General features: G+C 41.4%; 3 protein-coding genes across 5 annotated transcripts; 1 reads left to right on the forward strand and 2 right to left on the reverse strand.

Moving 5' to 3' along the window:
- The first annotated feature begins 266 nt into the window (after positions 1 to 266).
- On the forward strand, positions 267 to 11,401 carry mybl1 (v-myb avian myeloblastosis viral oncogene homolog-like 1). Of its 3 annotated transcripts, none has more exons than XM_008307783.3 (16): positions 267 to 1,285; positions 3,327 to 3,432; positions 3,560 to 3,631; positions 3,984 to 4,076; positions 4,692 to 4,912; positions 4,993 to 5,194; positions 5,274 to 5,348; positions 5,661 to 5,771; positions 6,461 to 6,700; positions 6,767 to 7,159; positions 7,250 to 7,389; positions 7,489 to 7,603; positions 7,709 to 7,825; positions 7,943 to 8,047; positions 8,317 to 8,508; positions 8,635 to 11,401. In XM_008307783.3, exons 1-16 carry the CDS (start codon positions 1,263 to 1,265, stop codon positions 8,758 to 8,760), a joined length of 2,331 nt encoding a protein of 776 aa, XP_008306005.1. In that variant the 5' UTR covers positions 267 to 1,262; the 3' UTR covers positions 8,761 to 11,401. The 3 variants fall into 3 exon arrangements, with proteins under 3 accessions (XP_008306005.1, XP_008306006.1, XP_016886949.1); XM_008307784.3 differs by having other exon boundaries at positions 6,785 to 7,159; positions 8,635 to 11,400; XM_017031460.2 differs by lacking the exon at positions 5,661 to 5,771 and having other exon boundaries at positions 268 to 1,285; positions 8,635 to 11,400.
- A 3,834-nt stretch (positions 11,402 to 15,235) lies between these two features.
- On the reverse strand, positions 15,236 to 19,937 carry LOC103377145 (uncharacterized). The gene is made up of 7 exons (XM_008307806.3): positions 19,751 to 19,937; positions 19,035 to 19,298; positions 18,598 to 18,814; positions 18,303 to 18,334; positions 17,686 to 17,853; positions 16,879 to 16,964; positions 15,236 to 16,197 (listed from the first exon to the last, which is right to left on the reverse strand). The coding sequence occupies exons 3-7, from the start codon at positions 18,662 to 18,664 to the stop codon at positions 15,936 to 15,938; spliced, it is 615 nt and encodes a 204-aa protein (XP_008306028.1). The 5' UTR covers positions 18,665 to 18,814; positions 19,035 to 19,298; positions 19,751 to 19,937; the 3' UTR covers positions 15,236 to 15,935.
- A 493-nt stretch (positions 19,938 to 20,430) lies between these two features.
- On the reverse strand, positions 20,431 to 21,988 carry rrs1 (ribosome biogenesis regulator 1 homolog). The gene has a single exon (XM_008307785.3). The coding sequence runs from the start codon at positions 21,907 to 21,909 to the stop codon at positions 20,836 to 20,838; it is 1,074 nt and encodes a 357-aa protein (XP_008306007.1). The 5' UTR covers positions 21,910 to 21,988; the 3' UTR covers positions 20,431 to 20,835.
- Between the last annotated feature and the right edge of the window lie 439 nt (positions 21,989 to 22,427).

Genomic DNA, 22,427 nt, shown 5'->3' on the forward strand with positions numbered 1-22,427 from the left:
ATCGACAAAATATTATCTAAATTAATCAAACCAGTTAACCATAATTTCAAAGACAACACTAATCCTAAGAACAGATCAAGATGCAAAAATTGAATTTATACTAACAAATAACAAGCGTGTGGTATATAAATCACAAAATCACAAAATCAGTATTCATCATTGTGATCTACCATATCATTTAGCAGGAATATGTGAACTTTTCCGATAGGACTAATGTATAGACACGATGAAAACGATATTTAATTTGTCCAGTAGGTGTCAGCAGAGAATAAGTATCAGACATTCAGGATGATACTAATACAACTGATTTCTGATGAAATACTAAATGTCGTAATAATAATAATAATAATACAATTGAAGTAAACTATTGCACAGAAATACAAAGACATACATTTTTATTTATCAAGAGAATGAAAGGATAATAATAAATTGTTAGAAACAACATGAAAACCCTTATCAACAATGCAGTTGGATTGATAATAAATGTTTCAGAAGCAAAATAACTCTTCTCTATTTTCCCTGTATTATTATTTTTTTATTTACAGTGGAGTCCTGACAACCTTAGTACTTTCTCCATAAGCTCGTATGTTACCGCACCCCATATTTGCACCGGCGGTGCATATGAAAAGAACCATTCTACTTCTGTTCCTTCAGAATTTGACAGTGGACTCGTGCAACTTAATGTGCGCCCTTCCCAAAATATGTAGCCAATACAGGTAAAGCTCTTCTAACTTTTTTTACCAATCATACGCGAGTCTCTCCTCACTCTCGGCCTATCAGTTTCGAGTTTTTAACTCCTCCATTCACTGCCCTATTTTTGACCAATCAAAGACGAGGCCGCCTGTGCAGGAGGGCTGGGCGCGAGAATCGGCGGGATGGACAAAAATCAGCAGCTGAACACAAGAGCACATTAAAACACAAGAGACATGAATAGAGGATATATGAGAACTGTTAGTCCAGGCGATTTTACATTTCAGTGCTAAAGTTAGTTAATATTAATAATATAAAAACAGGGACAAAAAGACACCCAGCAGCGTTTTTTATGGGAAAAAATCTTCGACAATGAAAACGGCTCGTACCGCAGGAGTATAATATTTGGGACTACACAGTGAGTTGGCTCGTTAGCCTGTTAAGGCTAAGTGGAAATAATTGCGTCTCAGAAGAAACCAGAAATGACTGACAGCGGCTTCTATGGATGAACATCTATTGACGTGGTGTTTAGGAGAACTGTCATTCCAGCTTCCAGCATTCTGCAAACTGTCATGGACAACGTGAAGTCACGCAGGTGGGTGCAGACTAATATTTTTAAATACGTCATTCTCCAGTATTGAGCCTTCTTTTTTTTTAACAGACGTTACTAGTTTCAGTACAACGGTAGTGAACGTGACAGGTTTAGATAAAAATGCTAATGTCGAGACTCAACACCTTGCATGTTCTCAGACATGTGCACCTGCACAGTTGCACCATGAGGGTATAAACTTATGAGATTATTGACAAAAGTAGATAAATAGCAGTATATAAACTGATCATTGTATCCGGATGAAGTGGGAATAGTTAAAACTGGTGTTAAATGTATTTAATTTGGCAAATTATTGCTTGTAAATCATTACAGTTGTGCTTTGCACGGGAGGCGCGCAGCCCTTTGTCAAACATCAGTTATGTAACAGCAGCAGCAGCATCACTGACAGCAAATAACCTGACAAGTCTAACAGTCTAACAGTTAGCCCTGGTGTAATGAAATAAACACTAATTAACAGGCTTTAGAAACAAGAGAATACAATGGTGTTTCTTTATGAATTTTAATATTGTCTTTTGAAAACGTTGTCACACTATAAACAAGTGTAAATACGATTTTTTTAAGAGTTGCTGTATTAAAATATAACTGTTCAAAACAAAACTAATTAGTTGTAATAACAAGAATAATACTGATATTCAAACTACTAGTCTTCTTAATCAAATACTTTATTCACAATTGGATCAATGACTTAATGTCTCAATGAAATTTGGTATAAACAGTTATTCTTGTCTCACTGACTGACATTTTTTGTATTTTGTGTTGCAAATTGTTGTTTATGTTTAAAGTAAGTAGTTAATATTTATGCACAATCATAATACATAATGACAGTGATTGATTTTGATCCAGTCATACGTGACAAATGTGCCCAACATTTAACCAACGGACAAAAAGTGATGTACGGTTGTTTATGTCATCACTATGGCACCAAGAAACCTCCACTAGTGTTTTCATATCAGGAGACACAAGGTCGACTTCTTTCTTCACACTTGTATTATATTACAGTATCTCCTTAACTAGTAACTGTGTTCAATAATGAAATGGATTTCCATCTGATTTATTATCCAATAATTTTGAAGCGAGTCAAGTTTAAACAACACATTAAGAGGTTACGCTTTTTCTTTTTTTTTTTTTTTTACACTTTTTGAATAACTGGACCGTTAGTGTTTAGCCCATGCCCAGACCACACTCCTCCTCTATAACTGGTACACACACACACACTTTCAAACTCACTCACTCTCTCACTCACCTCTGAAGGTGAAAGAGCCTGTTCATGTGTTATTGCCCCTTTACTTTAGTCTCTTACTGCCCGTCCTTCCCCCTCCCTGTACAGTCCAGACTCTTTTCCTGTTCATGTCTCTTTGCTCTAAAAGGAGAGGGAATCAGGCCACACCGAAAATTCAATTGCCATGTTTGGGCGCCTTCTTGAGGACAACCTTTCATCCAAAGTCTGATCTCAGAAAATCCATGTGTTTTATCTTAAGTCAGAGTGTGACGGCTACATTTGTATGTCTCTAGGGGAAAATAACCATTTCTCAGCCCAGAAAGTGTTACTAAGCAGCTACAAAAGAACCAGACGTCCAGTGCTCCAGGCCAACGTCTTGTGTCAGGAAAGAAGAATTTGATGTTTTTATAGTCATACAGTACATGAATTCCTGGTTTCTCTTTCTGCTCTCTTTGGCAGGGTATTTATGAACAAGCAACATAAAACCAGTTTTATTGTGATCACAAACTGGTTTTCTTACTAATAACCTGGGAGTCACTTTCAGCCCCTAGGAATGGTTGGAAACACTGTTGTGTTGTTGTGATATTGGGAGGTTGATTTTTAAACACATTCAAGAGCCTACATGGTCAAACCACTTTGTAAAAGTACTAAATACTCAGTAGACACACCTGAGGTTGTTAATGCTTTAAGCTTACATTAATACATTAATATTAAACCAACAAACAGTGGATGATGTTCTCCTTTTCTCAGATAGTAAAAGATATCGATTAAGATATTGGTTTGTTTTCCTTCATTTGTCCGGTGCAGTTTTAGTAACGACGAGGATGAAGAGCTACTTTCCACAGATCCCGAGAGTAAAGAGAAGAGCAAAGACAAAAAGTCGCTGTGCAAAGTGAAGTGGTCCAGAGATGAGGTACGTGATGAAGCTCCTGTACATCCCAGGATGGTTTAGCTGTTGTTCATGACCATGAAAACACTTCAGGGTGCATCTGGCAGTATCTTCACTTTCACCTGTTTTTTATTTTTGTCATTGTGTTTAGGATGAAAAGCTGAAAAAACTTGTCGAACAACATGGAACTGACTCCTGGAAATTAATAGCCTCAGTTTTTCAAGTAAGTAGAACAGTGAAACAGAAGCAGTTTCACTGATTGTCATTGTGTATCCTTAACTGAGGTATTGTTAAAAATGTATCTCTGTTTTTATGTGGCTAAACCAAAAATAAAAAAAATTAAATTGTGACATTTAGATTGGTAGACTATTGGGCTGAACAGCAAATTTATTTTATAACAATCAATCAAACCCAGTGCTGAGACAGTAATTGGTTTGTGTGAGCAAAGACAGTTTTGATGTGATGCCTTGGTCCATTTGCTGAAATAAAGAATTCCCCTCCGCCTGTAGGAAAAAAATTTACAGTCAGATGACAGGCCATAATGAGGTGTTGTGCTTTGTGCGTCCCTGTCACAGGGGAGGACAGATGGCCAGTGTCAGCACCGCTGGCAGAAGGTGCTCAACCCAGAGCTGGTGAAAGGACCGTGGACAAAGGAGGAGGATCAGAAGGTAAGATGAGCTGGTAGTTTCAGCTGTGAACAGAATGAGGGATGATAAAACAGGTAAGTGATAGGTGGGACAGAAGGAAGCTGTGGGGAGTATCAGTGGCTTAGTCCAAGTCGAGGAACACAACACAAGATGTCACAATGTGCGATCCATCTTCTACCCTCGGACCATAAGGGCTGTGCACAGTTGCTTCCCGCCAAAAATGTAATTTGGCTTCTGATTTATTCCTGATTACGTCACCCCCCTAATACAACACAGATTAATTTTAACAGCGTGAAACCTTACACTAAGAGGTGCATTGTGTCCCTAAATGAATCACGGCTTCAGAAAGTGTTCCCTTGTAATCTTGGCAGCATAACAGGAATACAGGACTAGTACCAATAACTCAGGCTGCCAACAATAACCTCACATTTTCAGCTCAAACACTCAAGATTTTTTTAACACATACAGTCACTGTGGAAATTAGTAATACACTATTTCAGTCTTTGTATAAGATTATTGTATAAAACTAAATAAGAACTTTTATTTGCTCCTTAAAAATATAGTGTCATTTTTTTAAGACTTAGTGCAGTTTTATGCAGATGATAATGATCTTTATGTATGGTTGTGTTTATACAGGTTATTGACCTGGTACACAAGTATGGCCCCAAACGTTGGTCTGTTATTGCAAAGCACCTCCAGGGGAGGATAGGGAAGCAGTGCCGTGAACGGTGGCACAATCACCTCAACCCAGAGGTCAAAAAGTCTTCCTGGACACAGGAAGAAGATCGAATCATCTACGAGGCCCACAAACGTCTTGGAAACCGATGGGCAGAGATCTCAAAGCTTCTTCCTGGACGGTAATATAACTGCAATCTCAGATCTACGGCCACTCTCGGTGACCAAAGAGTTAATCTAATTTACCATTTCTCTGCAACAGGACGGACAACTCCATTAAGAACCACTGGAACTCCACCATGAGGAGAAAAGTTGAGCATGAGGGCTACCTACAAGATGACAGCAAGGCAATGACATCCACTCAGACTGGAGCTAAGAGACGTCACCACCGGCTGTGTCCCCTAACGCCCACACAAACTCAGAACTCAGAACACAGTCCCCTTCCAGTACCAGGACCAGGCCAGGTTATTATTTGAATCTTCAATTGAATTGTTCTGGTCCTCACAATGTTTTACTCACCCCAGTTAACCCTCTTTTTTTAAGGTGGGAGGGTTCCAGTACGATCCTCACAGTGAACACATATTGGACAGTCTTCCAGAAAATCCAGGCTTTATATCAGTGAGTCTTATTGCTCCTGTTATTGTATTTTTCCTCTGCATGCCGTTGGAAAAACTTGTCACGTCCTTAAATTTCTGGACTTTCCGTAGATATCTTTGTGATTTGCTAACTCTGGACTTCAAGTCCATTACTTGAATGTCCTGTTTATTGTCATCTAACATTTAATAACGAGGGTAGTTAAAAATGGGTGTGTGATTACTTTTTCTATAAGAATCGGTGTTTGTTTGTTTCTTTTTTTTTGTCTACTTTTCTTAACTCTTTCCTTTCCTCTCGTCCTCTCGTCCTCTCCTCCCTGACGTGTCTTTATTCCAGCCATCCTGCCTGGATGATCCTGACAGAGAACAAAGAATTAAGGAGCTTGAGCTGCTGCTTATGTCAGCAGAGAATGAAGTCCACCAACAAGTGCAGTGCAGAGGTCCCTGTGTAAGAACACACTTCCAATGTGTGTTAGTGTACTTAGGCAGTATAGCCCACCTGTGTCTGTAGCTGAAATACACTGTAAAAAGTTCATTTAAATTTTACAAATTTGATTGGATATGCACATTTTTATCAGCGTCAGTACCATACTTGATTCTGGAAAATTCACATTTATATTAATAATGGCTCAATGCTGCCTTAAAGAAAAGCCAAAGTGATGAACTTTTTGCAGTGTATGTTGTGTGAACCCATAAATAGTGCACATGTTTTGCGTGCCTGTAGTGTGACATGCTGTAGTTCTTAGAGTAACTGTTTTTCCCCCCCATTTTGCTACTCACTCAGACTGGCTTATTGCTATGCTCTGGAGCCACCCACATCCCATAATACCATTGTTCCCACTGCAGTCTTGCTCCCTCATCTCCTTCAGTGCTCATTTCAACAATTAGAGTTCAGGGTTTGGTTTTGACCCAAGCACTGTTTTCTTAAATTCTTTCCTTTTTGTCGACTCCTTCACTCTGCTCACATTTAATACATTTATAAATCGACATCTGCTTGATTTATGCACTCTCTGTCCATTTACACCATTTCAGTCCGACGCAAAACTGCAATATTCTATGTAACAACCCTTTTACCAGCATTTACTGCTGCTGCAGACTAACATCTCACCACAGTTTTTTTTCTTTCTTCTTCTCCAGAGCATGGAGCCATACTCAGCTTGGTCAGACGGTGTTTCAAGTGATACATTAGCCACGAGCAGCAGCAGCCTGGAGGAGCAGGGAGACAGAGAGCCCTGGAGGGGCCCTGAGATTCCACAGGGTCCCCTGACACAACTTCCTGTCTCCCCAAGTAAGTTCCTGGCCGTGGAGGCCAGCACAGTGCTCTCCTCCCTGCAGACCATACCAGAGTTTGCAGAAACCATGGAGCTCATCGACTCGGTAAGCAACAGGAGGTGTGAAATCTTTTGAAAGATACTGAAAGAATTTATTAAAGAACTCTTGTAGATGTGTCTCGCTCTACAGGACCCTGTTGCATGGAGCAACATGACCAGCTTTGACCTTTCAAAGGCAGCGACACCACCCAGGCATGACCTGGCCGGCTTCAACACTCTGCTGCAAGACAGGACCCTGGACAACTCCATGGGCTACACATTCAACAACTCAGCTCCCATTTCAGGCCAAGATAAAAACTGCACTCCATTTGGCCTGACCACAACTGCCCCACTGACTCCCATCAACTCATCCAAATACTCAACTGCACCCACTGGCAGGAGGAGGAGGAGAGAAAGAGGAGAAACCTCCCCTTTGTGTAACAGGACCTGTTCTTCTTTCTCAGAAAATACTGTAAACTCTCCAAAGAAAACACCTACAAAGTCACTGCCCTTTACACCATCACGGGTAAATTAAATTTGCCATTCTTTCTTTTGGTCTGATGACTTTATTTGTGACTGTACATATAATGTGACCTAGCTGCTCTGTTTCCATTAGTTCTGCAACATATCAGGTGCAGAACATCTGAGTTTGGAGAACCCATCCCTCACCTCCACTCCTGTCTGTGGCCAAAGGTGTCTGTTCTACACGCCGCTGCAAAAAGAAACGACTCCAAAACACCAGAAAGAGAATGATGGGTAAGTAATTTAATCACACCAGCAGCTTTAGCTTTAATCTTAATTTGCTCAGAATAGAAGAAATAGGAGTGATGTCCATGTTCTTTGTCACGTCTTCAGGCCACGTACTCCCAAATTCCGTAAAACCATCATGATTCCTACTCCAAGGACACCAACGCCTTTCAAAAATGCTTTGGCTGCCCAGGAGAAAATGCACGGACCCCTGAAGATGGAGGTTAGATCTCAGATGTCTGCAGTTTGCTCTACCTGGTGCTTATCTCCCCATGAACACAGTTCTACTCTGTTGCTCCCTGTTTACACTCACATGTCTGTTTTCCAGCCTCAGCCTTTGGCACTTTTAGAAGAAGACATCCGAGAAGTTCTGAAGCAAGAGACCGGAGCAGACATCTTTAACAAAGCTGACATCCAGCCCGACTACCGAGAATGGAAACATAATGTACGGCAATGTCCACAGCAGTCTGCCTCAATGAATTACACTAAAGTTATTAAAATATACACTTGTGCACAATCTCTAAAATCCAGGGAGATTTAGACTTCTGTTATTTGACTTCAGGTCGACGGTCCAGCTAAGAAAGTCCGCAAGTCCCTTGTGCTGGACCCTTGGGCTAAAGACGACCTCAATGTCCAGCTGTTTCAAGAGCAACTCAACAATGTAGCAGTAAGTGATAAAGAACATCCCTCCAGATTCTATAGAAATAACTACAACTCGTATGGTGTTTCTTAGTTTGATTATTTTCTGTTGGAGGTTGATTAGTAAAAGATGCCTTAACGAAGCATAGAAAAAGTTGAAAATATACAAAATAGATAATAGATAATGACATTATCACCTATCACCTATCAAGCTTTATTTCTTTAATTTAACTCTCAGTTTACATTTAAACGCTGCACTGGAGGACTTTTAGGTTTATATACCTTTTTTCATTGTAGAAACCAGAGGAACGTTTACTCTCCAGCTCCTCCCTGGTGACACAGACCCCTGACCAGGACAAGTGCAGCCGCCCTTTGACCTCTGCCAGAGAGGAGTCATCCCTGGCCTCTGTTCCTCCCTGTCACTTCACCAGTCCACGGGTAAAGAAACCCCTTCCACCGCAGAAGGCACCAAAACACTCCACTCTCCAGGTATGTTTCTAATCAAACTGTAAATGTTGTTTTATGGTTGACTTGTCTAACACTGAGTGACTCTGGATCTCTGTTCCTACCAGGTGAGTGATTGGGAAGCAGTGTCTGGATCTCTGTTTCTACCAGGTGAGTGATTGGGAAGCAGTGGTTTATGGGAAGACGGAGGACCAGCTGATTATGACAGAGCAGGCGCGTCAGTACCTGAACCCTTACACGTCGTCTGGCTCCACCTCCAGGGCTCTTGTGCTTTGAAAGCCGTCCACACTACTCCACCCATCCGACAAACTACATCCTGTAAGAGACAATCTAGTCCAGACAAATGAAGTTGTTATTCTTCCAACAAAGACATTCACTGCCAACAACACTTCTCCATCACTGCCCCCCCTCCCGACCTCCAGTACTTTTTTTTTACCACATTTCTAACTTGAACTGACTTCATAAGCATCATTGTATATAAATTAACGAGGCTAGATCATGTTTTCTGCACTAGTTAGTGATGTTGAAACTACCTGCACAGACAGTACTGTAGTCTGTAGACATAGTGTATTCTTTTAGCAGCAGCTGCTTCCAAGTTTTATATTGTTAATATATTGACTGAATAACAAGAATATACATTTTATAACTCGTATTCTTTTGCTAAACTTGCCCATTGTTGTTTCTCATGTAGCTTTTTTTATTAATCGACAGAAATCACGGCATGGGTTTTCAAACACACTCAAGAATATAAGACTTTAAATCACATACACACTAATTTAGCTAGAAGTATAGGAGCAGCAGTAATGAAGCTGAATGTTCATCATACTGGTGTAGAGTTTCTGGAGGATGAAAAAAAAAAGTAAGTTGTCAGTATTGCACTACTGAGTTGATTTTACTGCTGAGACAGGAGTAATGTTTAAAGGACAAACTGGATAGCACTTCTGATGGTATTTTTTTTTTTTTTGGTTCTTTTTTTTGTTTTGTTTTTTTAAAATAACAACACACTTCCTTTCTGAGGCCATATTGTCCGCAGAGACATGGATTGAATGTAATTTCACTGCAATGTATGTACACGAGTAAGAACCTCAAGGATGGAAGGGTACGCTTATGTTTTTTTTTCCTTTGTTTTATTTATTGTCTGACAGCTCTGAAGCTTAGATTATTAATATAAATCACATTCAGTGAGTTTTGTTTTCTTAAAGAAGTTTAACTTTGCTCTCACAACAGCCTAAAAAAACTCAATTTGCTCTCAAAGCAAAATCTCTCCCTGTAATAGAAAATGAAGGTTCTCCATTGTTCTGGCCATTGGTCAGTTTTCACACAGTCAGTGTTTCACATCTGGTCGAATACAGATTTACATATTAAAATGAAGGCTGAAGTTTTTATTTATTTAATGTTTACTAATTTATTTATTTCTTTAAAAAAATGACATTTTAAGAGAAACTATTGAAGAAACTTTATTGTCGAAATCAGGATTGAGCTACCGTTTGGTTTCACCCTTTCTCCGAGGTGCACTGCCGCTCATGTGACGGTGATGTGTGTTTTCTGTTTTTTTGTTGTTTTTTTTTTCCAGTACTTTGTTCTCTTGACTGTTAGGTAGCAGGGCTCCACCTCTGACCTCTAATCATAGACAAATTGCACTTTTTACCCTTGTAGTCTTTATACTTGTTTGTTCATTCTGACCTGATGTACAGTAGCACTGTCCTGTATTTGTGCATATGTGTGTCTTAGACGGAGGTCCACAGCTTTTCTATTGGATACTGAAATGAAGGTCAAGTTGCATTTTCTTGCCAGGTTTGATTCTCGTGTTCTGCTGCAGAGAGGTGTTTAAATATACTAGAAATGGACAGTTTTGAGGGAAAAAAATGTAAATATGATTGTCCTGAATGACAATGTGATTCAAATTTGATTTATATACAGTAAAATTGTAGGTCACGTCTTTGTTTGAAAATAACTGGTGTTAATAGCCAAAGCTGGAAGTACTGTTCTGTAAAAAATAACATGAATTTATCATATTTTTAGGATACATTTTGACATGCTCTGACCTTGTTATAAAAAAGAAAAAAAATGATCGCAGATTGGATCATTTGTAATTTAATCTCTTAATAATTACTTTTTCTATTTAAAAATGGTATTTTAGAACATTTCATTTTCAAATGAGTGATTCTTGTTGTGTTCCAAGCATTAACAAACTACCTTAATTTGATGAATGAGAAATAGATTTTACCAATTCTGTCACTATCATCATAAAAACTGATTCATTTTAAGTGACATTTCATCAATTTAGACATTAAGAGCGTGGCCGAGACAGTAAAAGCGTCAGCTAACATCAGTGTTCTTTGTATTAAAGGCATCACTTGAACAGGAATTAGCACTAATCTGGATTATCCTGCATTAAGTATAGGAGTGAGAACAAGAAGGGAATCACATCAAGGAGGTCAAGAGGAAAATTTAAGATGGCAGGAGCCACCGTTCCCAATCAAACATCAACACCGGACACAGTCGCCTGTGTCTGATCTGTACATACTCGTGTGATTTGATCTGTTTGTTCCTTTGACTTGTGTTTGTGCATTTCATGTGTCCCAAACTAATATGTTCTGTTTGTCAAGACTCATGTAACATCATAGATTTGGAGGTTTTTAAGCACCTAGACAAGGTAATAGCCTCTGTCATTTCCTACTGTAGTTGCTGGACTTTGCTTTCATCTACTATGTTTGTATAGGATTTTACAGTTGAAGTCATAACCCATGAACAAAAACATAGAACTCCACACATCTATCTCTGTAACCATGTACTTAATTTGTTTAAATAAATGCTTTTGTTGCATGACTTTTTGCTATTAAGATTTTGTTTCTTGTTTTTCCAGGTGCTTGTTATCTTTCAACGTCCTTAAAATTCATTGTTTGGCTAAAAGCTACAAAAATTGGGAAAGTAATTTTCCCAAACGTAGATGAAAATTACCCTCAAAGCTACCTTAGCTTTATAGCCACAAATGTAGAACAAAAAAATCAAACCGCTTATTAAGAAATAATGTATCTCAACAAGCTAGCTAACTCAAAGCATACAGTAGCAATGGCAAAGGTTACTACAAAGGTTACTTTAAAATATGCTACTTTAAAATATATTGTGTTATGTCAACTTAAAGTTAGCATAGTAATGGATAACTGTGACTAGAATGTAGTTAGGAACAAGCTAAAAGTTAACACAAACAGTTAAAGGACTTCTTTGAAGGTCCTTGAACTTTGTCTGGCAAATAATGTCAGATTAGAAATCCTTTTTTTTTTATTGTGTTATGTCATTTTCAGGTGAAGTTGACATTCAGCCAGGTTAACTGTTGATAGAGAGGCTTGAGACGCCCCCACCCCCACCCCATGCCTGCTTGTATATGTCGAGATGTTGTTGACTTGGCCAGGGGTCTCGGGACACGAGCCCCCTCCATCAGAACAAGAGGCCTCTCCACAAGGTCAGCTGCTGGCCCTAAAGGGGCCCACTCACCCATGACTTAATGCCCCTGGGCTCCTTTGTCCTTGGGGCTGTTGCTTTTTTACGGCCCACTCGCTCAATTGCCCCGCAAATGGAGGAGCGGGGCATAGGGTGGGGGGGCAAAGAGCGTGATGACTTGCCTTATGCTGAAGGAGCAGCAGTGCACATGCACATAAACAATGTGCACGGAAACACACGGGCGCCACATGCACGCCGTGTCCTCTTAATCAATCTGCCCTCCCTGCCCGCTCGTTCTGCTACAAGAGGGTCTTTTGTTCTTATATGACCCACACTGAGAGCTGAGAGGTGTCAGGACCCTGTGCCCTGTAATTGGTTATTGACTACAGCCTCCCCACCTTATGCTTCATTTTTAGGAGGAACAATTCTTCCCTAATAGTGACTTATTGATATGAAGTCAAGTAACTGAGGCACAGGGATCAGTCTCTAACTTAGGAAAAAAATGGCTACTTGTTTCCTGGGTGAGATCGGCAACAATGTGAAAAGAAAGTTAAAATTTGATCGACAGCAGCTCAATGTGGATTTGGTGAAAACATAAACCTGTGACCAGCGACTGTTCACCAAAGTCTTGTCAGAAAATGTTTAAATCTTTTTATGGCGTTTTATGGTTTTAGAAATATAAATGGGCTAAAATATGATTCATTTTCCATAGACTTGCCCAGAGATTGATGAAAAAAAGAGTCAAAATGGGAGGGGAATGGGAAAGGCTCTGTCATGGTTTGGAGCTGTATTTAAGTCCATGTTATTTAGGAAACACCACCTCAGCTGTAGGTACGGGACTAAGGTGGTGCAGTGTTTTATTTTTTATATATTATTAAAAGAATGACCTTAAAGGTCAAAGTGAGTTCATGTTTTGTGCCTTTTTCTGAGAAGAACATTAAAAACCAGTGTCGACCAAAGACCAGAACACGCTGTAAAACCTGACGTTCTGTCCCTGTAATTATCACCTGTTGAATTGACTCATTAAGTTGTGTATGTGAGTGTTTGTGTTTGTGCACTGAGGACATGAAACAGTCCATAAATGTCCATCCAAATCTCCTCTTCCAACTTCCTCTAATTGAGCGCACACACCCAAACACCACACACACACACACACACACACTGTTTGTGTATGCTAGACAGCAGATGGCGGCCCATTATAAGGCTGACAGAACAGTCATCTGGCAGGCACCCTGTTACCCCACCTCCTCTTCCTCCCCCTTCTCCTCTGCCTCCCCCCGTTGCCTCCAAAGACACCCTGCACAAAACAGCAGGGCAGGACACTTTTGGGCGGGAGTGTCCACAACACCAGGATCTTGTGTGTGTGTGTGTGTGTGTGTGTGTGTGTGTTAATATTGGACTCTGGACTTTCCGGCCAATATAGGTCACTGTTTCCACTTGAGTGTGTCAGCACCATGTGATGTGACTGTAAGTCAGGCCTTCCTGTGGTTGAGAGCTGGTTAAGCTCAGCAGCAGCATCAGCATCAGTGTGTGGCCTTATCTGAATATGAATAAATGACATTCAAGCATATGTAAGTAAGTGTTAATCCTGAAGAAAAAAAAGATGCCAGCAGCCGTCAGATCAGTGATCAGTCTATTTTCACTCCATCGGCCCAGTGCACATATGGTACGTTATTAAAGGAAAATGGTTAGACTCTGTGTAATCCTGTTTATGCTGAATATTCCTGGATAATTCCTTTTGAATTAAAGTTGACCTAAGTTAAAGTACAAGAGGAACAAATGTAATGAATTTACCCCTGCAACTATATCTTTGTCTAACAATTATAATATATATATTGGTCTGCCAATTGTATTTGTCTTAGGGCCAGTGTCCATCAATCACCAATCACGTTTTCTGACTAATAAGAAACATTCTTGCTGCAAGCCCCGCCCCCATAGTGGGCACTTCCTGTTTACAAACAAGATGGATACATAGTTCCTGCACTTCCTGTTTACAAACAAGATGGATGCCAAACATATATCAACTGTAAGTAAAGCTTAGTTTTTAAACAGTTTTGTCAGTTCTGATTCTTATTGATGACTTTTATAGGCTGCAGTACCTGACTGCTGCCTGTAGATGACTTAGTTGTAGCTGGCTTTGCTCCAAGAGCAAGTGTGACCTCACAGGCGTCCATCTTGGTTCTTCTGACCTAATAGTTGTCATCCAGTTCATTTTGAGTTGTGGTTATACTTTTTTATTTGTATTGTGTAATTGCTTTGGGTCATTTTGCATATTTAAAGAACAAATGGAACATAAGGTTTGAGAACAAAAGAACATAGAACATGGAGGAATCTGAGTTCACAACAAAGATGGCTGCTCGTTATAACACCTGTAGGTCAAAGCTGAGATTCAACTGTTTTTTTTCAGTGATTGTGAGTGTTTTTGAGTCTTTCTCTAAACAAAATGTACTCATTCTAATAACTGACTGTCACCTGTGAATCCTACACTTTTAGTCTGTGTTACTCTAAATAAGCTAACTAGCGCTGTGATGCTATCACGGGGGGTGGGGGGGGGACTTGTTTTCTGACTTTGGCACTTGTCACTTAAGACAAGTTGTGATGTAATTTTCTGTAACCATTTGCCAGGTCATTAGACAAATTGAACGCAGCCTACTGGCACCGTCTCTAGTCCCTGCGGTGAAAACGCAATTTTTTTTTAATCTATAATTTACCCCCCTCCCCTCGCAGGACATGCCTTACACACAAACACTGGCCCCAGAGCGACTGCCTCCCTCAGTCTTTAATATTACAAAGGATTAAATCAAACAGTGGGGGAGGATGTAGAGGAGAAAGGTGGGGGGTGAGGGTGAGGAGGGGTGTGTTTCCCTCACAGAGTTCAAGTCCAAGCTGAGATGAAGGTTTTGTGTTTATGCTCTACAGAGAGGTGATGTTTAGTCAAAGAATATCTAAATTCCTGTACTTTGTTTGTATGCATTTTATACTGTTGAAGAACCCAGGGCTTTACATTAACAAATACTGGACCCCTCCTATTTGTAAAGGTTGGACAACTCTGCTTTACAGACACTGCTGTAGAGATGTGGTGAGGGCTCAGGAAGTGACTCACTCAGAAGTGGACCTGACACCACAGAGATGCTTTCTTGTTGCCAGGGCAACTGGCACAGTTCCTGGGCCCTTGGTTAGGGTTTTTTTTCTGCCAACCTCTATTACATTTCCTCAGAGCCAGAGAAAGTCCTCTCCCTCTCTCTCCATCTCTCCCTCTTTTCCCCCTCCTACTCCTCCATCTCCTGCATAGATAAATAGGAAGGAGGCCCAGTGAGCTCAGTATGTGTGAGGTCATGTTTCCACTGTAGAAAAAGACATTTATAGTCTTATTACAGTGCACTGTGCAGAAGTCTCAGGTCGTCACTGACTGCATCGTCTCACTCCAGTTTTAAATGATCATTAACATTTGTTCTTAGTCATAAGGAAATAGAATTTGTTTTATCAACTACAGACAAAAAAAGTATATATTTTTTTGTTTATTATAGACTGCTATGACAACATATTCAGTAGCAGTAGCTCCTAGTATCCAGTAGCTTTGTTTCAAGTATGTAATGATGGACACATGCAGATTTAAAAAAACATTTCATTCACTACATTCAAAACAACAGGTGATTTGTATTTATTTTTTAAGTATTTTAATTTAATATTTTCATGCTGAAAAAAGAGAGAAGTGTGCTGCTCTACATTCAACTGTCAGGTTTCACCTCAGGTCGCAGCTCAGTCGCTGATGTCACAGCAGACACTGTGCATTGGATGGAAGTGTCATATTAGCCTCTGCATTATTAATTCAGGTGAGAACAGTGCTATTACTGTTTGGTTTCCTTTAAACCTTTTATTTTCCAGAAATCTGAAAAATAGCTGGTAGGCAATGAAGGCTTTGTCAGACCCAGGATTTTACAGAGAATCCTCTGCAGAAGCCCCTCCACACAGAACTCGGCTTAGCCTCTGAAAACAAAACGGGAGGCCTCCTAGTCGCCCTCAAAGGCCCCATTGGTGGCTCCCTGGCATTCACTCTTTCTGCGGCACTTGGACAAAATCCTGTGGAGCAGACTGGGGGATCTGTGGGTCTGAGGCGGGGAGACCACAGTCTGAGGCACAGGGATGTGGAGCCCGTGGACCGGGAAACGATCCCTGTCACCACGGAGTCCAGCCACTGGTAATCCACCTCTTCCTCCTTCTCCTGCAGGTCCTCCTCTGCTCCCCCTGCTGAGCCCCTGCAGAATGTGTCCACTGGGGACAAAGAGGAAATGACAAACACAAAGGCCCTGTTTATTCCTCATGACCCAAATTCCACAGTCAGTGGACAAGACGGGCACGGAGCTGCACAGAGGGCTCTATGTAGTGTGTGTGTTTGTGTTTGCAATTGGAGATTAGTTGCAGGCTCTCAAACGTAAACATCACCTACGCTCACACAAACTACAGAGATATTTTACCTCACCAAAAAGCTAGATAAGGTCGAATAAATAAGCTACATTAAAAATGCATATATTTTTTAATTATTTAATGGTGGACAGTATTTACATTATTCCCCTGATGATTTTATTGTCCTGTCATCACTTCCATCATTCATTTGCCTGTCGTTCTCAGATGACAAACTACAAAGTCTTCTCTTTCTCCCGCTTCCATTAATGAGATGCAACACAGTGAGAGGGGGATTGACTGGTCTCTGTATGTGTGTGTGTGTGTGTGTGTGTGTGTTTTGAGGGATAGTAATCAGTGTGCTTTGTTGTCTAATGAGGGCCGAGAGGGGCCACCTGTTCAGGGCCGCTGGGTGGAGAACAGAGGGATGGAACTGGAAGATGGGGGATGTGTGGAACAGCTGCTCTGTGTGTGTGTGTGAGTGTGAGTGTGTGTATAATGTCCATGCATACATTTTTGTGCATTCCTTATAGCTGTGTGGTTTTGACTTACTTTCTGTATCGAGTGTGTACACCTGAGTCGTTGTCCCACACTGAGCTTCTCACAGTCCTGTGCAGGAGTTTAGGGGAAAGACTAGTCTGCAAGTCAAACCAGAAGTTTGTTTGAACCTGGATTTGTTCACTGAAGTAACCTTCAGGCTGGTTTATCTTTAGGTAGGAATTTATCAACATGCAGATTCAGAGACTAACATGGCTCCATGCAGGATTAAGATAATAACAGTCACTAGTCTGTGTACTGCACTGAAACATCACTAGAGGGCAGACACGGTGATATTCAGTGACAAACAATTGGAGAAAATATCAAAATATAAATATACTTTGCATGCTGCGCCTCCTTGTGCAGTAGCTCCATGCTACCTGGGGGTCCGCCCCATCCTTTGGGAACCACTGCAATAGGGTTCAGAGACTTTTCAAAAAACACACAGCAATCGTGTCTTGACTTCCTTCCAAAAACAGCTTGTGTTTATCACTGAGGAGCCACAGCTGGAGTGAGTTTCACATCCAGAAATTTGGGCATTAGTTGAATGGAGCAAATTGAGACTGTGTGTAATTAACAATGACTCTGTACCCACAATGAGGCTTTTATATTGGGGTCTAAGTGGAAGCCGTGTGGGTTCAAAGTTCTGGGCCACAACACAGGTCAGTCATATAAATACTGGACTCCACAGAGTCTGTGGAAGGTTGAAACCGTACAGTAGTTTAGAGAAGCTGGAGAAAACGGATCATAGTCAGAGCCCAGCAGTGTCCACTGCTCTGGTTTTTGCTGCATTGCTGAACACAGTCGGGCAGAGAAACGCACCTGGCTCAGCTCCATCACACAGGAGGCGGGGAAGTAGCCCTGCTGGCCGTCCTGCCTCCGCCCAAACCACCGCTCCTCCTCATGTTTGGACAGCACCAGGATGACGTCACCTGCAGCCAACGCCAGCTCGTCAGGCCAGTGAGGCCTGTAGCTGTGCACTACCACCATCTAGTGGACAAAATATGAACAGCAGCTGCGTTTAACTCGTGCAATTAGTACTTGGAGAAGATGGGAGAAATGCACTTCTCAGGGCATCTGTCTGATGAAGTTTGGTTTGTGGCTCTGCCCGTGATAAGGTGGTCTGTGTCTAAGAGTTGTCTGATCTAGGGGTTAAGCCAGGTGACTGAGAGGATTATGTGTAAAGAATGGAGAGATTAACTGCTGTGCAGTGAAAGAGAAACCCTAAATCTGGGTTCGATCATCATCATCATCTGTCCCAGCTATATTTGGTGCGTAATCCAGGAGGAATTAAATAAGTAACAGACTTTCCAAAAAATCATAATGGTCACAGATAACACACTAGTTAGACAAGGGTGTGAAGGTTATTCATTTTTGCTGTGGAGCACAGACCCACCTTTATAGTAATGTGAGAAGAAGATTAAATAAGATTAACTTGCCTTTTCAGCTTCTGCTCTGAATCGATATCTCCCTGTGAATCATCACAAAAAAACAAAACAAAAACAAAACATCTTTGTTTAATCAATTAAGAGACAGTAACTGCAGATGCACATGGGTCTGACTGTCTTCAGATTAATACACTAGGATGTGAGTCAGTGCAGCCACATCCTCCAGGAAATGAGAGGCTGTAAAACCCAGAAAACATCTCATAAATGGAAATTATTTATTCATCACTCTGACTGTGGCGTGCCAGCATCTAAATAACACCACACTGCTCCACATGATTCCACTCACCTTGTGGGGCAAGGACAGTGGTGAAGACTTCAAAGTGCTCGTGGCTGTGCATGTAGATGTGCTGCATCTTGAAGATCAGAAACTTGCTCACTGACTCCAAAGGCTCCTGTGTTCTCTCTCTCTCTTCCTTCCTCTCTCTTTCTTTCTATCTCTCTGCGTCTCTCTGCAGCACCTTTAAGTAAATGCAGCTGACTAATCCACTGCAGCACTGCTGGAGCTGGACACAAGCCGCAGCACATCCCATCACAAAACAGCACAAAAAGGGGGGGACAGGAAATTTATTAGCAGAAATGTGTGTGATTTGTGTGTTGTCATGGAAAAAAATGTATTTTTTAAAATTAATTAATTTTAAATGACGCCACTGCTTTTTGTCAGAACAATATCTTGCCGTGTGCAACATATTTGTAGGAGACTTTGATTTGGCCTCATAGTTTTACCTCGTCAACTGTGTCTGAGTGATTCAGAGGTATCGACTGTGTCCCAGTTTACGTAGGCCTGGCTGAGCAGGGACAAAGATGAATGAGATTGGGATGACAGGATGGCAACAGATGGTGATTGAAGCCCCTGGTCTCCACCTCCACCACCCGTCCCGGTGCGATAGCTGTGGCTGTGACTTGTGTCAGCAATTAAAACGCATCCATCAGTAACAGGAGAGACCAGTGAGCCGTGTGATCGTATCTGAGCACGTGACGTCTGTGGATCTGCTGCAATCACAGACGGAAGGTCTGTGATTAACAAATCATTAAAAAGTAGCTTCAAAAATAACAAAAAATAAAAAATAGATCAACTCTACTACCAACCTACTTAATTCAAATGTTTAAAATGAACTTATTAATACATTCTTACGTTTTTATTTCACTTACATCAGCAGATCAACTCAAGCTAAATAGCATAAGGCAGCAGTTACATTTATTTTCAAACCTGCGATGATATTGTAAAAGTGTATGAACCCGGTCGTATTCTTATGGCCTTCAGCCTGTTTGGACTGTAAGTACAAGTACAAGCTGACAAAGTAAACCTGCTGACGGCCTGGTGTTAAACAGAATTTAAAAAAAAAACTGTTGTTCTATTTTATCCTGGGCTTAAATGCCAAGAGATTGTACTGAAAAGTACAACATTCTTACTTAGACAAACCTTCTCTGAGAGTTCTCACCGTCTGTGAGTCAGTGTGATTCAGTTAGTCTGGACAGCCAGGCCGGAGCAGAGAGCTTTACATAACCGACAACACCCACAGATAAGCTGCTAACAAAACTGACCCGCTGGAAAAAAACAAAAAAAGAAAACACTGTCTGTTTTCTCTGCTGCAAAATATTCTGTACAGATAGAAACAACCCTGAGGCAAACAAAAAAAGAAAACACTGTTTTCTCTGCTGCAAAATGTTCTGTACAGATAGAAACAACCCTGAGGAAAATCAGTGTAATACTTTTCAACAACCTTCTCTCTCACATTTCTGTGGCATCAGTCAATATTTGAGTTTCTGTATTTTAAGACATTTTCATCAGATCTGTTTTTCCAAATTGACTACTGAGTACTAACTGCCATAAGTTATAAACAAAAAGCTTTTGTTTCTATAGGAATGTAGCTTTAATTTGGCTAACTTTTGTTATTTTTTATCATGTGCTTACATAATCAGACTGCCAGCAAGAAACGAATCAACATCAATCATTTACAGCCGTGTTTTCTTTCTTTCTTTTTTTGTTACCTACCTGCCGTCACAGAATCACGTCATTGACTGGACGGAACAGAAATAACATCGTCATCAATAACGTCTGACAAATGACTGACTGCAGTGTTTGTCGTCCAGTGGAGTAAAAAGACAGGAAAGTTTAAAGTTTATCAAAAAAAACTATAGATTTATTGGTGGATCAAAAAGTTTTAGGATAAACATGATAACCTGAGTTTGATTTGTAGTAACAGGACTGTAACTGTTTTTTTTTTTTTAAATTAACTTTTTCACAGTTCTGAGCCAAGGTCATAAAGGTCTGGTTTGAGAAACGGCTCTGACGACAGGCCCGTGTTGCTGAGACATTTTAATGTAAAAATAACTCACAATACAACTTTAAATCTGTCCTAGTGATATGGAACCACACACAGATTATTATTATATTGATCAGAAGTCCATAATATAGGTAATTGACACGACAACATTCTGAACAACGATGCTGATGACATTATCAAAAGGGTGAATCTGTGTTTTTATTATATGGTGAAATTTTAACCAGAGTTCAACAAAGTCCTTAGTGCTTCCCAGCTTTTGACCTCTTCTTTCCTCCTCCCCCTCCTCCTCCTCCTCCTCCTGGTTTACCACCTTTGCCCTTAACTCCTTTACCTTTCCCACCCTTCCCTTTGCCCTTCCCTGACATATTGTTGCCCTTGCGTCCTTTCTTCCCTGCTCCTTTCCTGTATTTGGCGGCTGCCTCCTCCCTGTCCTCCTCCCTCATCTGTTTGTTCACAGCCTTGGTGATGTCCAGTTTGGGCGTTTTGTTGCCCAGGACTTTCAGGAGCTCCAGCTGCTTCTGCCTCTCGTTGGAGAAGTCACCGATGAGGGGCTCGAACTTCCTCTTCTTGCCCATGTTCTTAGCTGGTTTCTCCTTAGGCAGCCGGTCCTGGAACCTCCCCATGGAGGCCGTGGAGGTCTTGGCCACAGTCACGGCTCTGCCCAGGTCGTCTTTGGACTGCTGAGCTGTGGGGGTCAGACCCACACCAGGAACTTTGCCCTTCTGCGACCTGGCGATGTTCCTCAGCCGGTTCAGCTCATTCTTGGCCACTCTCTCCTTCTTGGCTGTGACGCGTTTGGCGAACTGGTCCTCGTTTGGATCGGCGTTCTCCGGTACTTCGATCAGCCACTCTTTGGTGTCATCCTTTACTCTCTTGTACCCCCAGCGCCTCCTCCATTCCTTGGCATTTTCATCCCACACCAGGTTTGTCTTCTTCTTCTTCTGGATACCCTTCAGTTTGGCGAATTGCTCCCATTTGGTCGCAGGTTTGGCCTTAGGTGGACGTTTCTCTCTGGGCAGCAGTGTCGTCGGCTCCGGTAGTTTGGCCACGATCACCTCCTCTACTCTCTCCGTGGGGAGCTTCCAGATCTCGTTGATCAGGAGTTGTGTGTTGTCTCGAGCTAACGACCGTAGGAACTCCTCCTTATTCTGCCCCTTAAAGTCACGCGTTTCGATGCGGTTGTTGTCGATAGCCAGTAGGTTCCCGACGTCGAACTCCAGATCCAGCTCCTTGTGGACGGTAATACTCCGCAGCTTCTCCGCCTCGTCCTGTTGCGCTTTGGCTAACAGCTCGTCCACATTGCACTCAGCCATGTTGGTGAACTGTGTCACACGATAACTTCCCCCCACGTGTTTGTGTCGAACAGAAAAACACACACTAAGTCCTTCCGGGTCGTAGCGAGACTAGATGTATCTCTGGATGTGGCCACAAGAGGGCGACAACGTCCTGTTTTTCAGCCTGTTTGTATTGTGATTTTTTGAATCTCTCAGTTTTTCATTCATTCGTTCACTCTCGTTATCTCACACTTCATTCACCAGTAACACACTCAGATATTCACCCATTTACTCACTGGTTTTGTAACTCTCGCCTATTTATGGCAACATTTCCCAAAAACAACAGTATTTATCAATTGAACTGTGAAACATAACCTTACCCATAACCTCTCTCCTTGTTTTTCACCTCCTTCAGTGTTACACCATATCATCCTCAGGCTTTCCTTTCCTGCTTCTGTCTGAATTTTGTTTGTCTGGTTTGTCACCCCCCAACCTTCTTCCCGGTTTTGCAGATAGTACGATTGCAAATCCCTCTCCAACCTCCCACGTCGACACAT

Source organism: Cynoglossus semilaevis, chromosome 3, assembly GCF_000523025.1.
Source record: "Cynoglossus semilaevis isolate Cse_v1.0 chromosome 3, Cse_v1.0, whole genome shotgun sequence".
NCBI lineage: Eukaryota > Metazoa > Chordata > Actinopteri > Pleuronectiformes > Cynoglossidae > Cynoglossus > Cynoglossus semilaevis.

Bases quoted from the DNA above. Each gene is read 5' to 3' on its own strand.
- rrs1 (XM_008307785.3), bottom strand. From the start codon at position 21,909: ATGGCTGAGTGCAATGTGGACGAGCTGTTAGCCAAAGCGCAACAGGAC.
- LOC103377145 (XM_008307806.3), bottom strand. From the start codon at position 18,664: ATGCAGCACATCTACATGCACAGCCACGAGCACTTTGAAGTCTTCACC. The intron at 17,854-18,302 runs GCAAGTTAATCT...TTTGTCCACTAG, and splicing joins TCAGAGCAGAAGCTGAAAAG to ATGGTGGTAGTGCACAGCTA. The intron at 16,965-17,685 runs GTGCGTTTCTCT...TTTGACTTGCAG, and splicing joins GTGTGATGGAGCTGAGCCAG to ACTAGTCTTTCCCCTAAACT.
- mybl1 (XM_008307783.3), top strand. From the start codon at position 1,263: ATGGACAACGTGAAGTCACGCAG. The intron at 4,077-4,691 runs GTAAGATGAGCT...GTGTTTATACAG, and splicing joins CAAAGGAGGAGGATCAGAAG to GTTATTGACCTGGTACACAA. The intron at 7,604-7,708 runs GTTAGATCTCAG...TCTGTTTTCCAG, and splicing joins ACGGACCCCTGAAGATGGAG to CCTCAGCCTTTGGCACTTTT.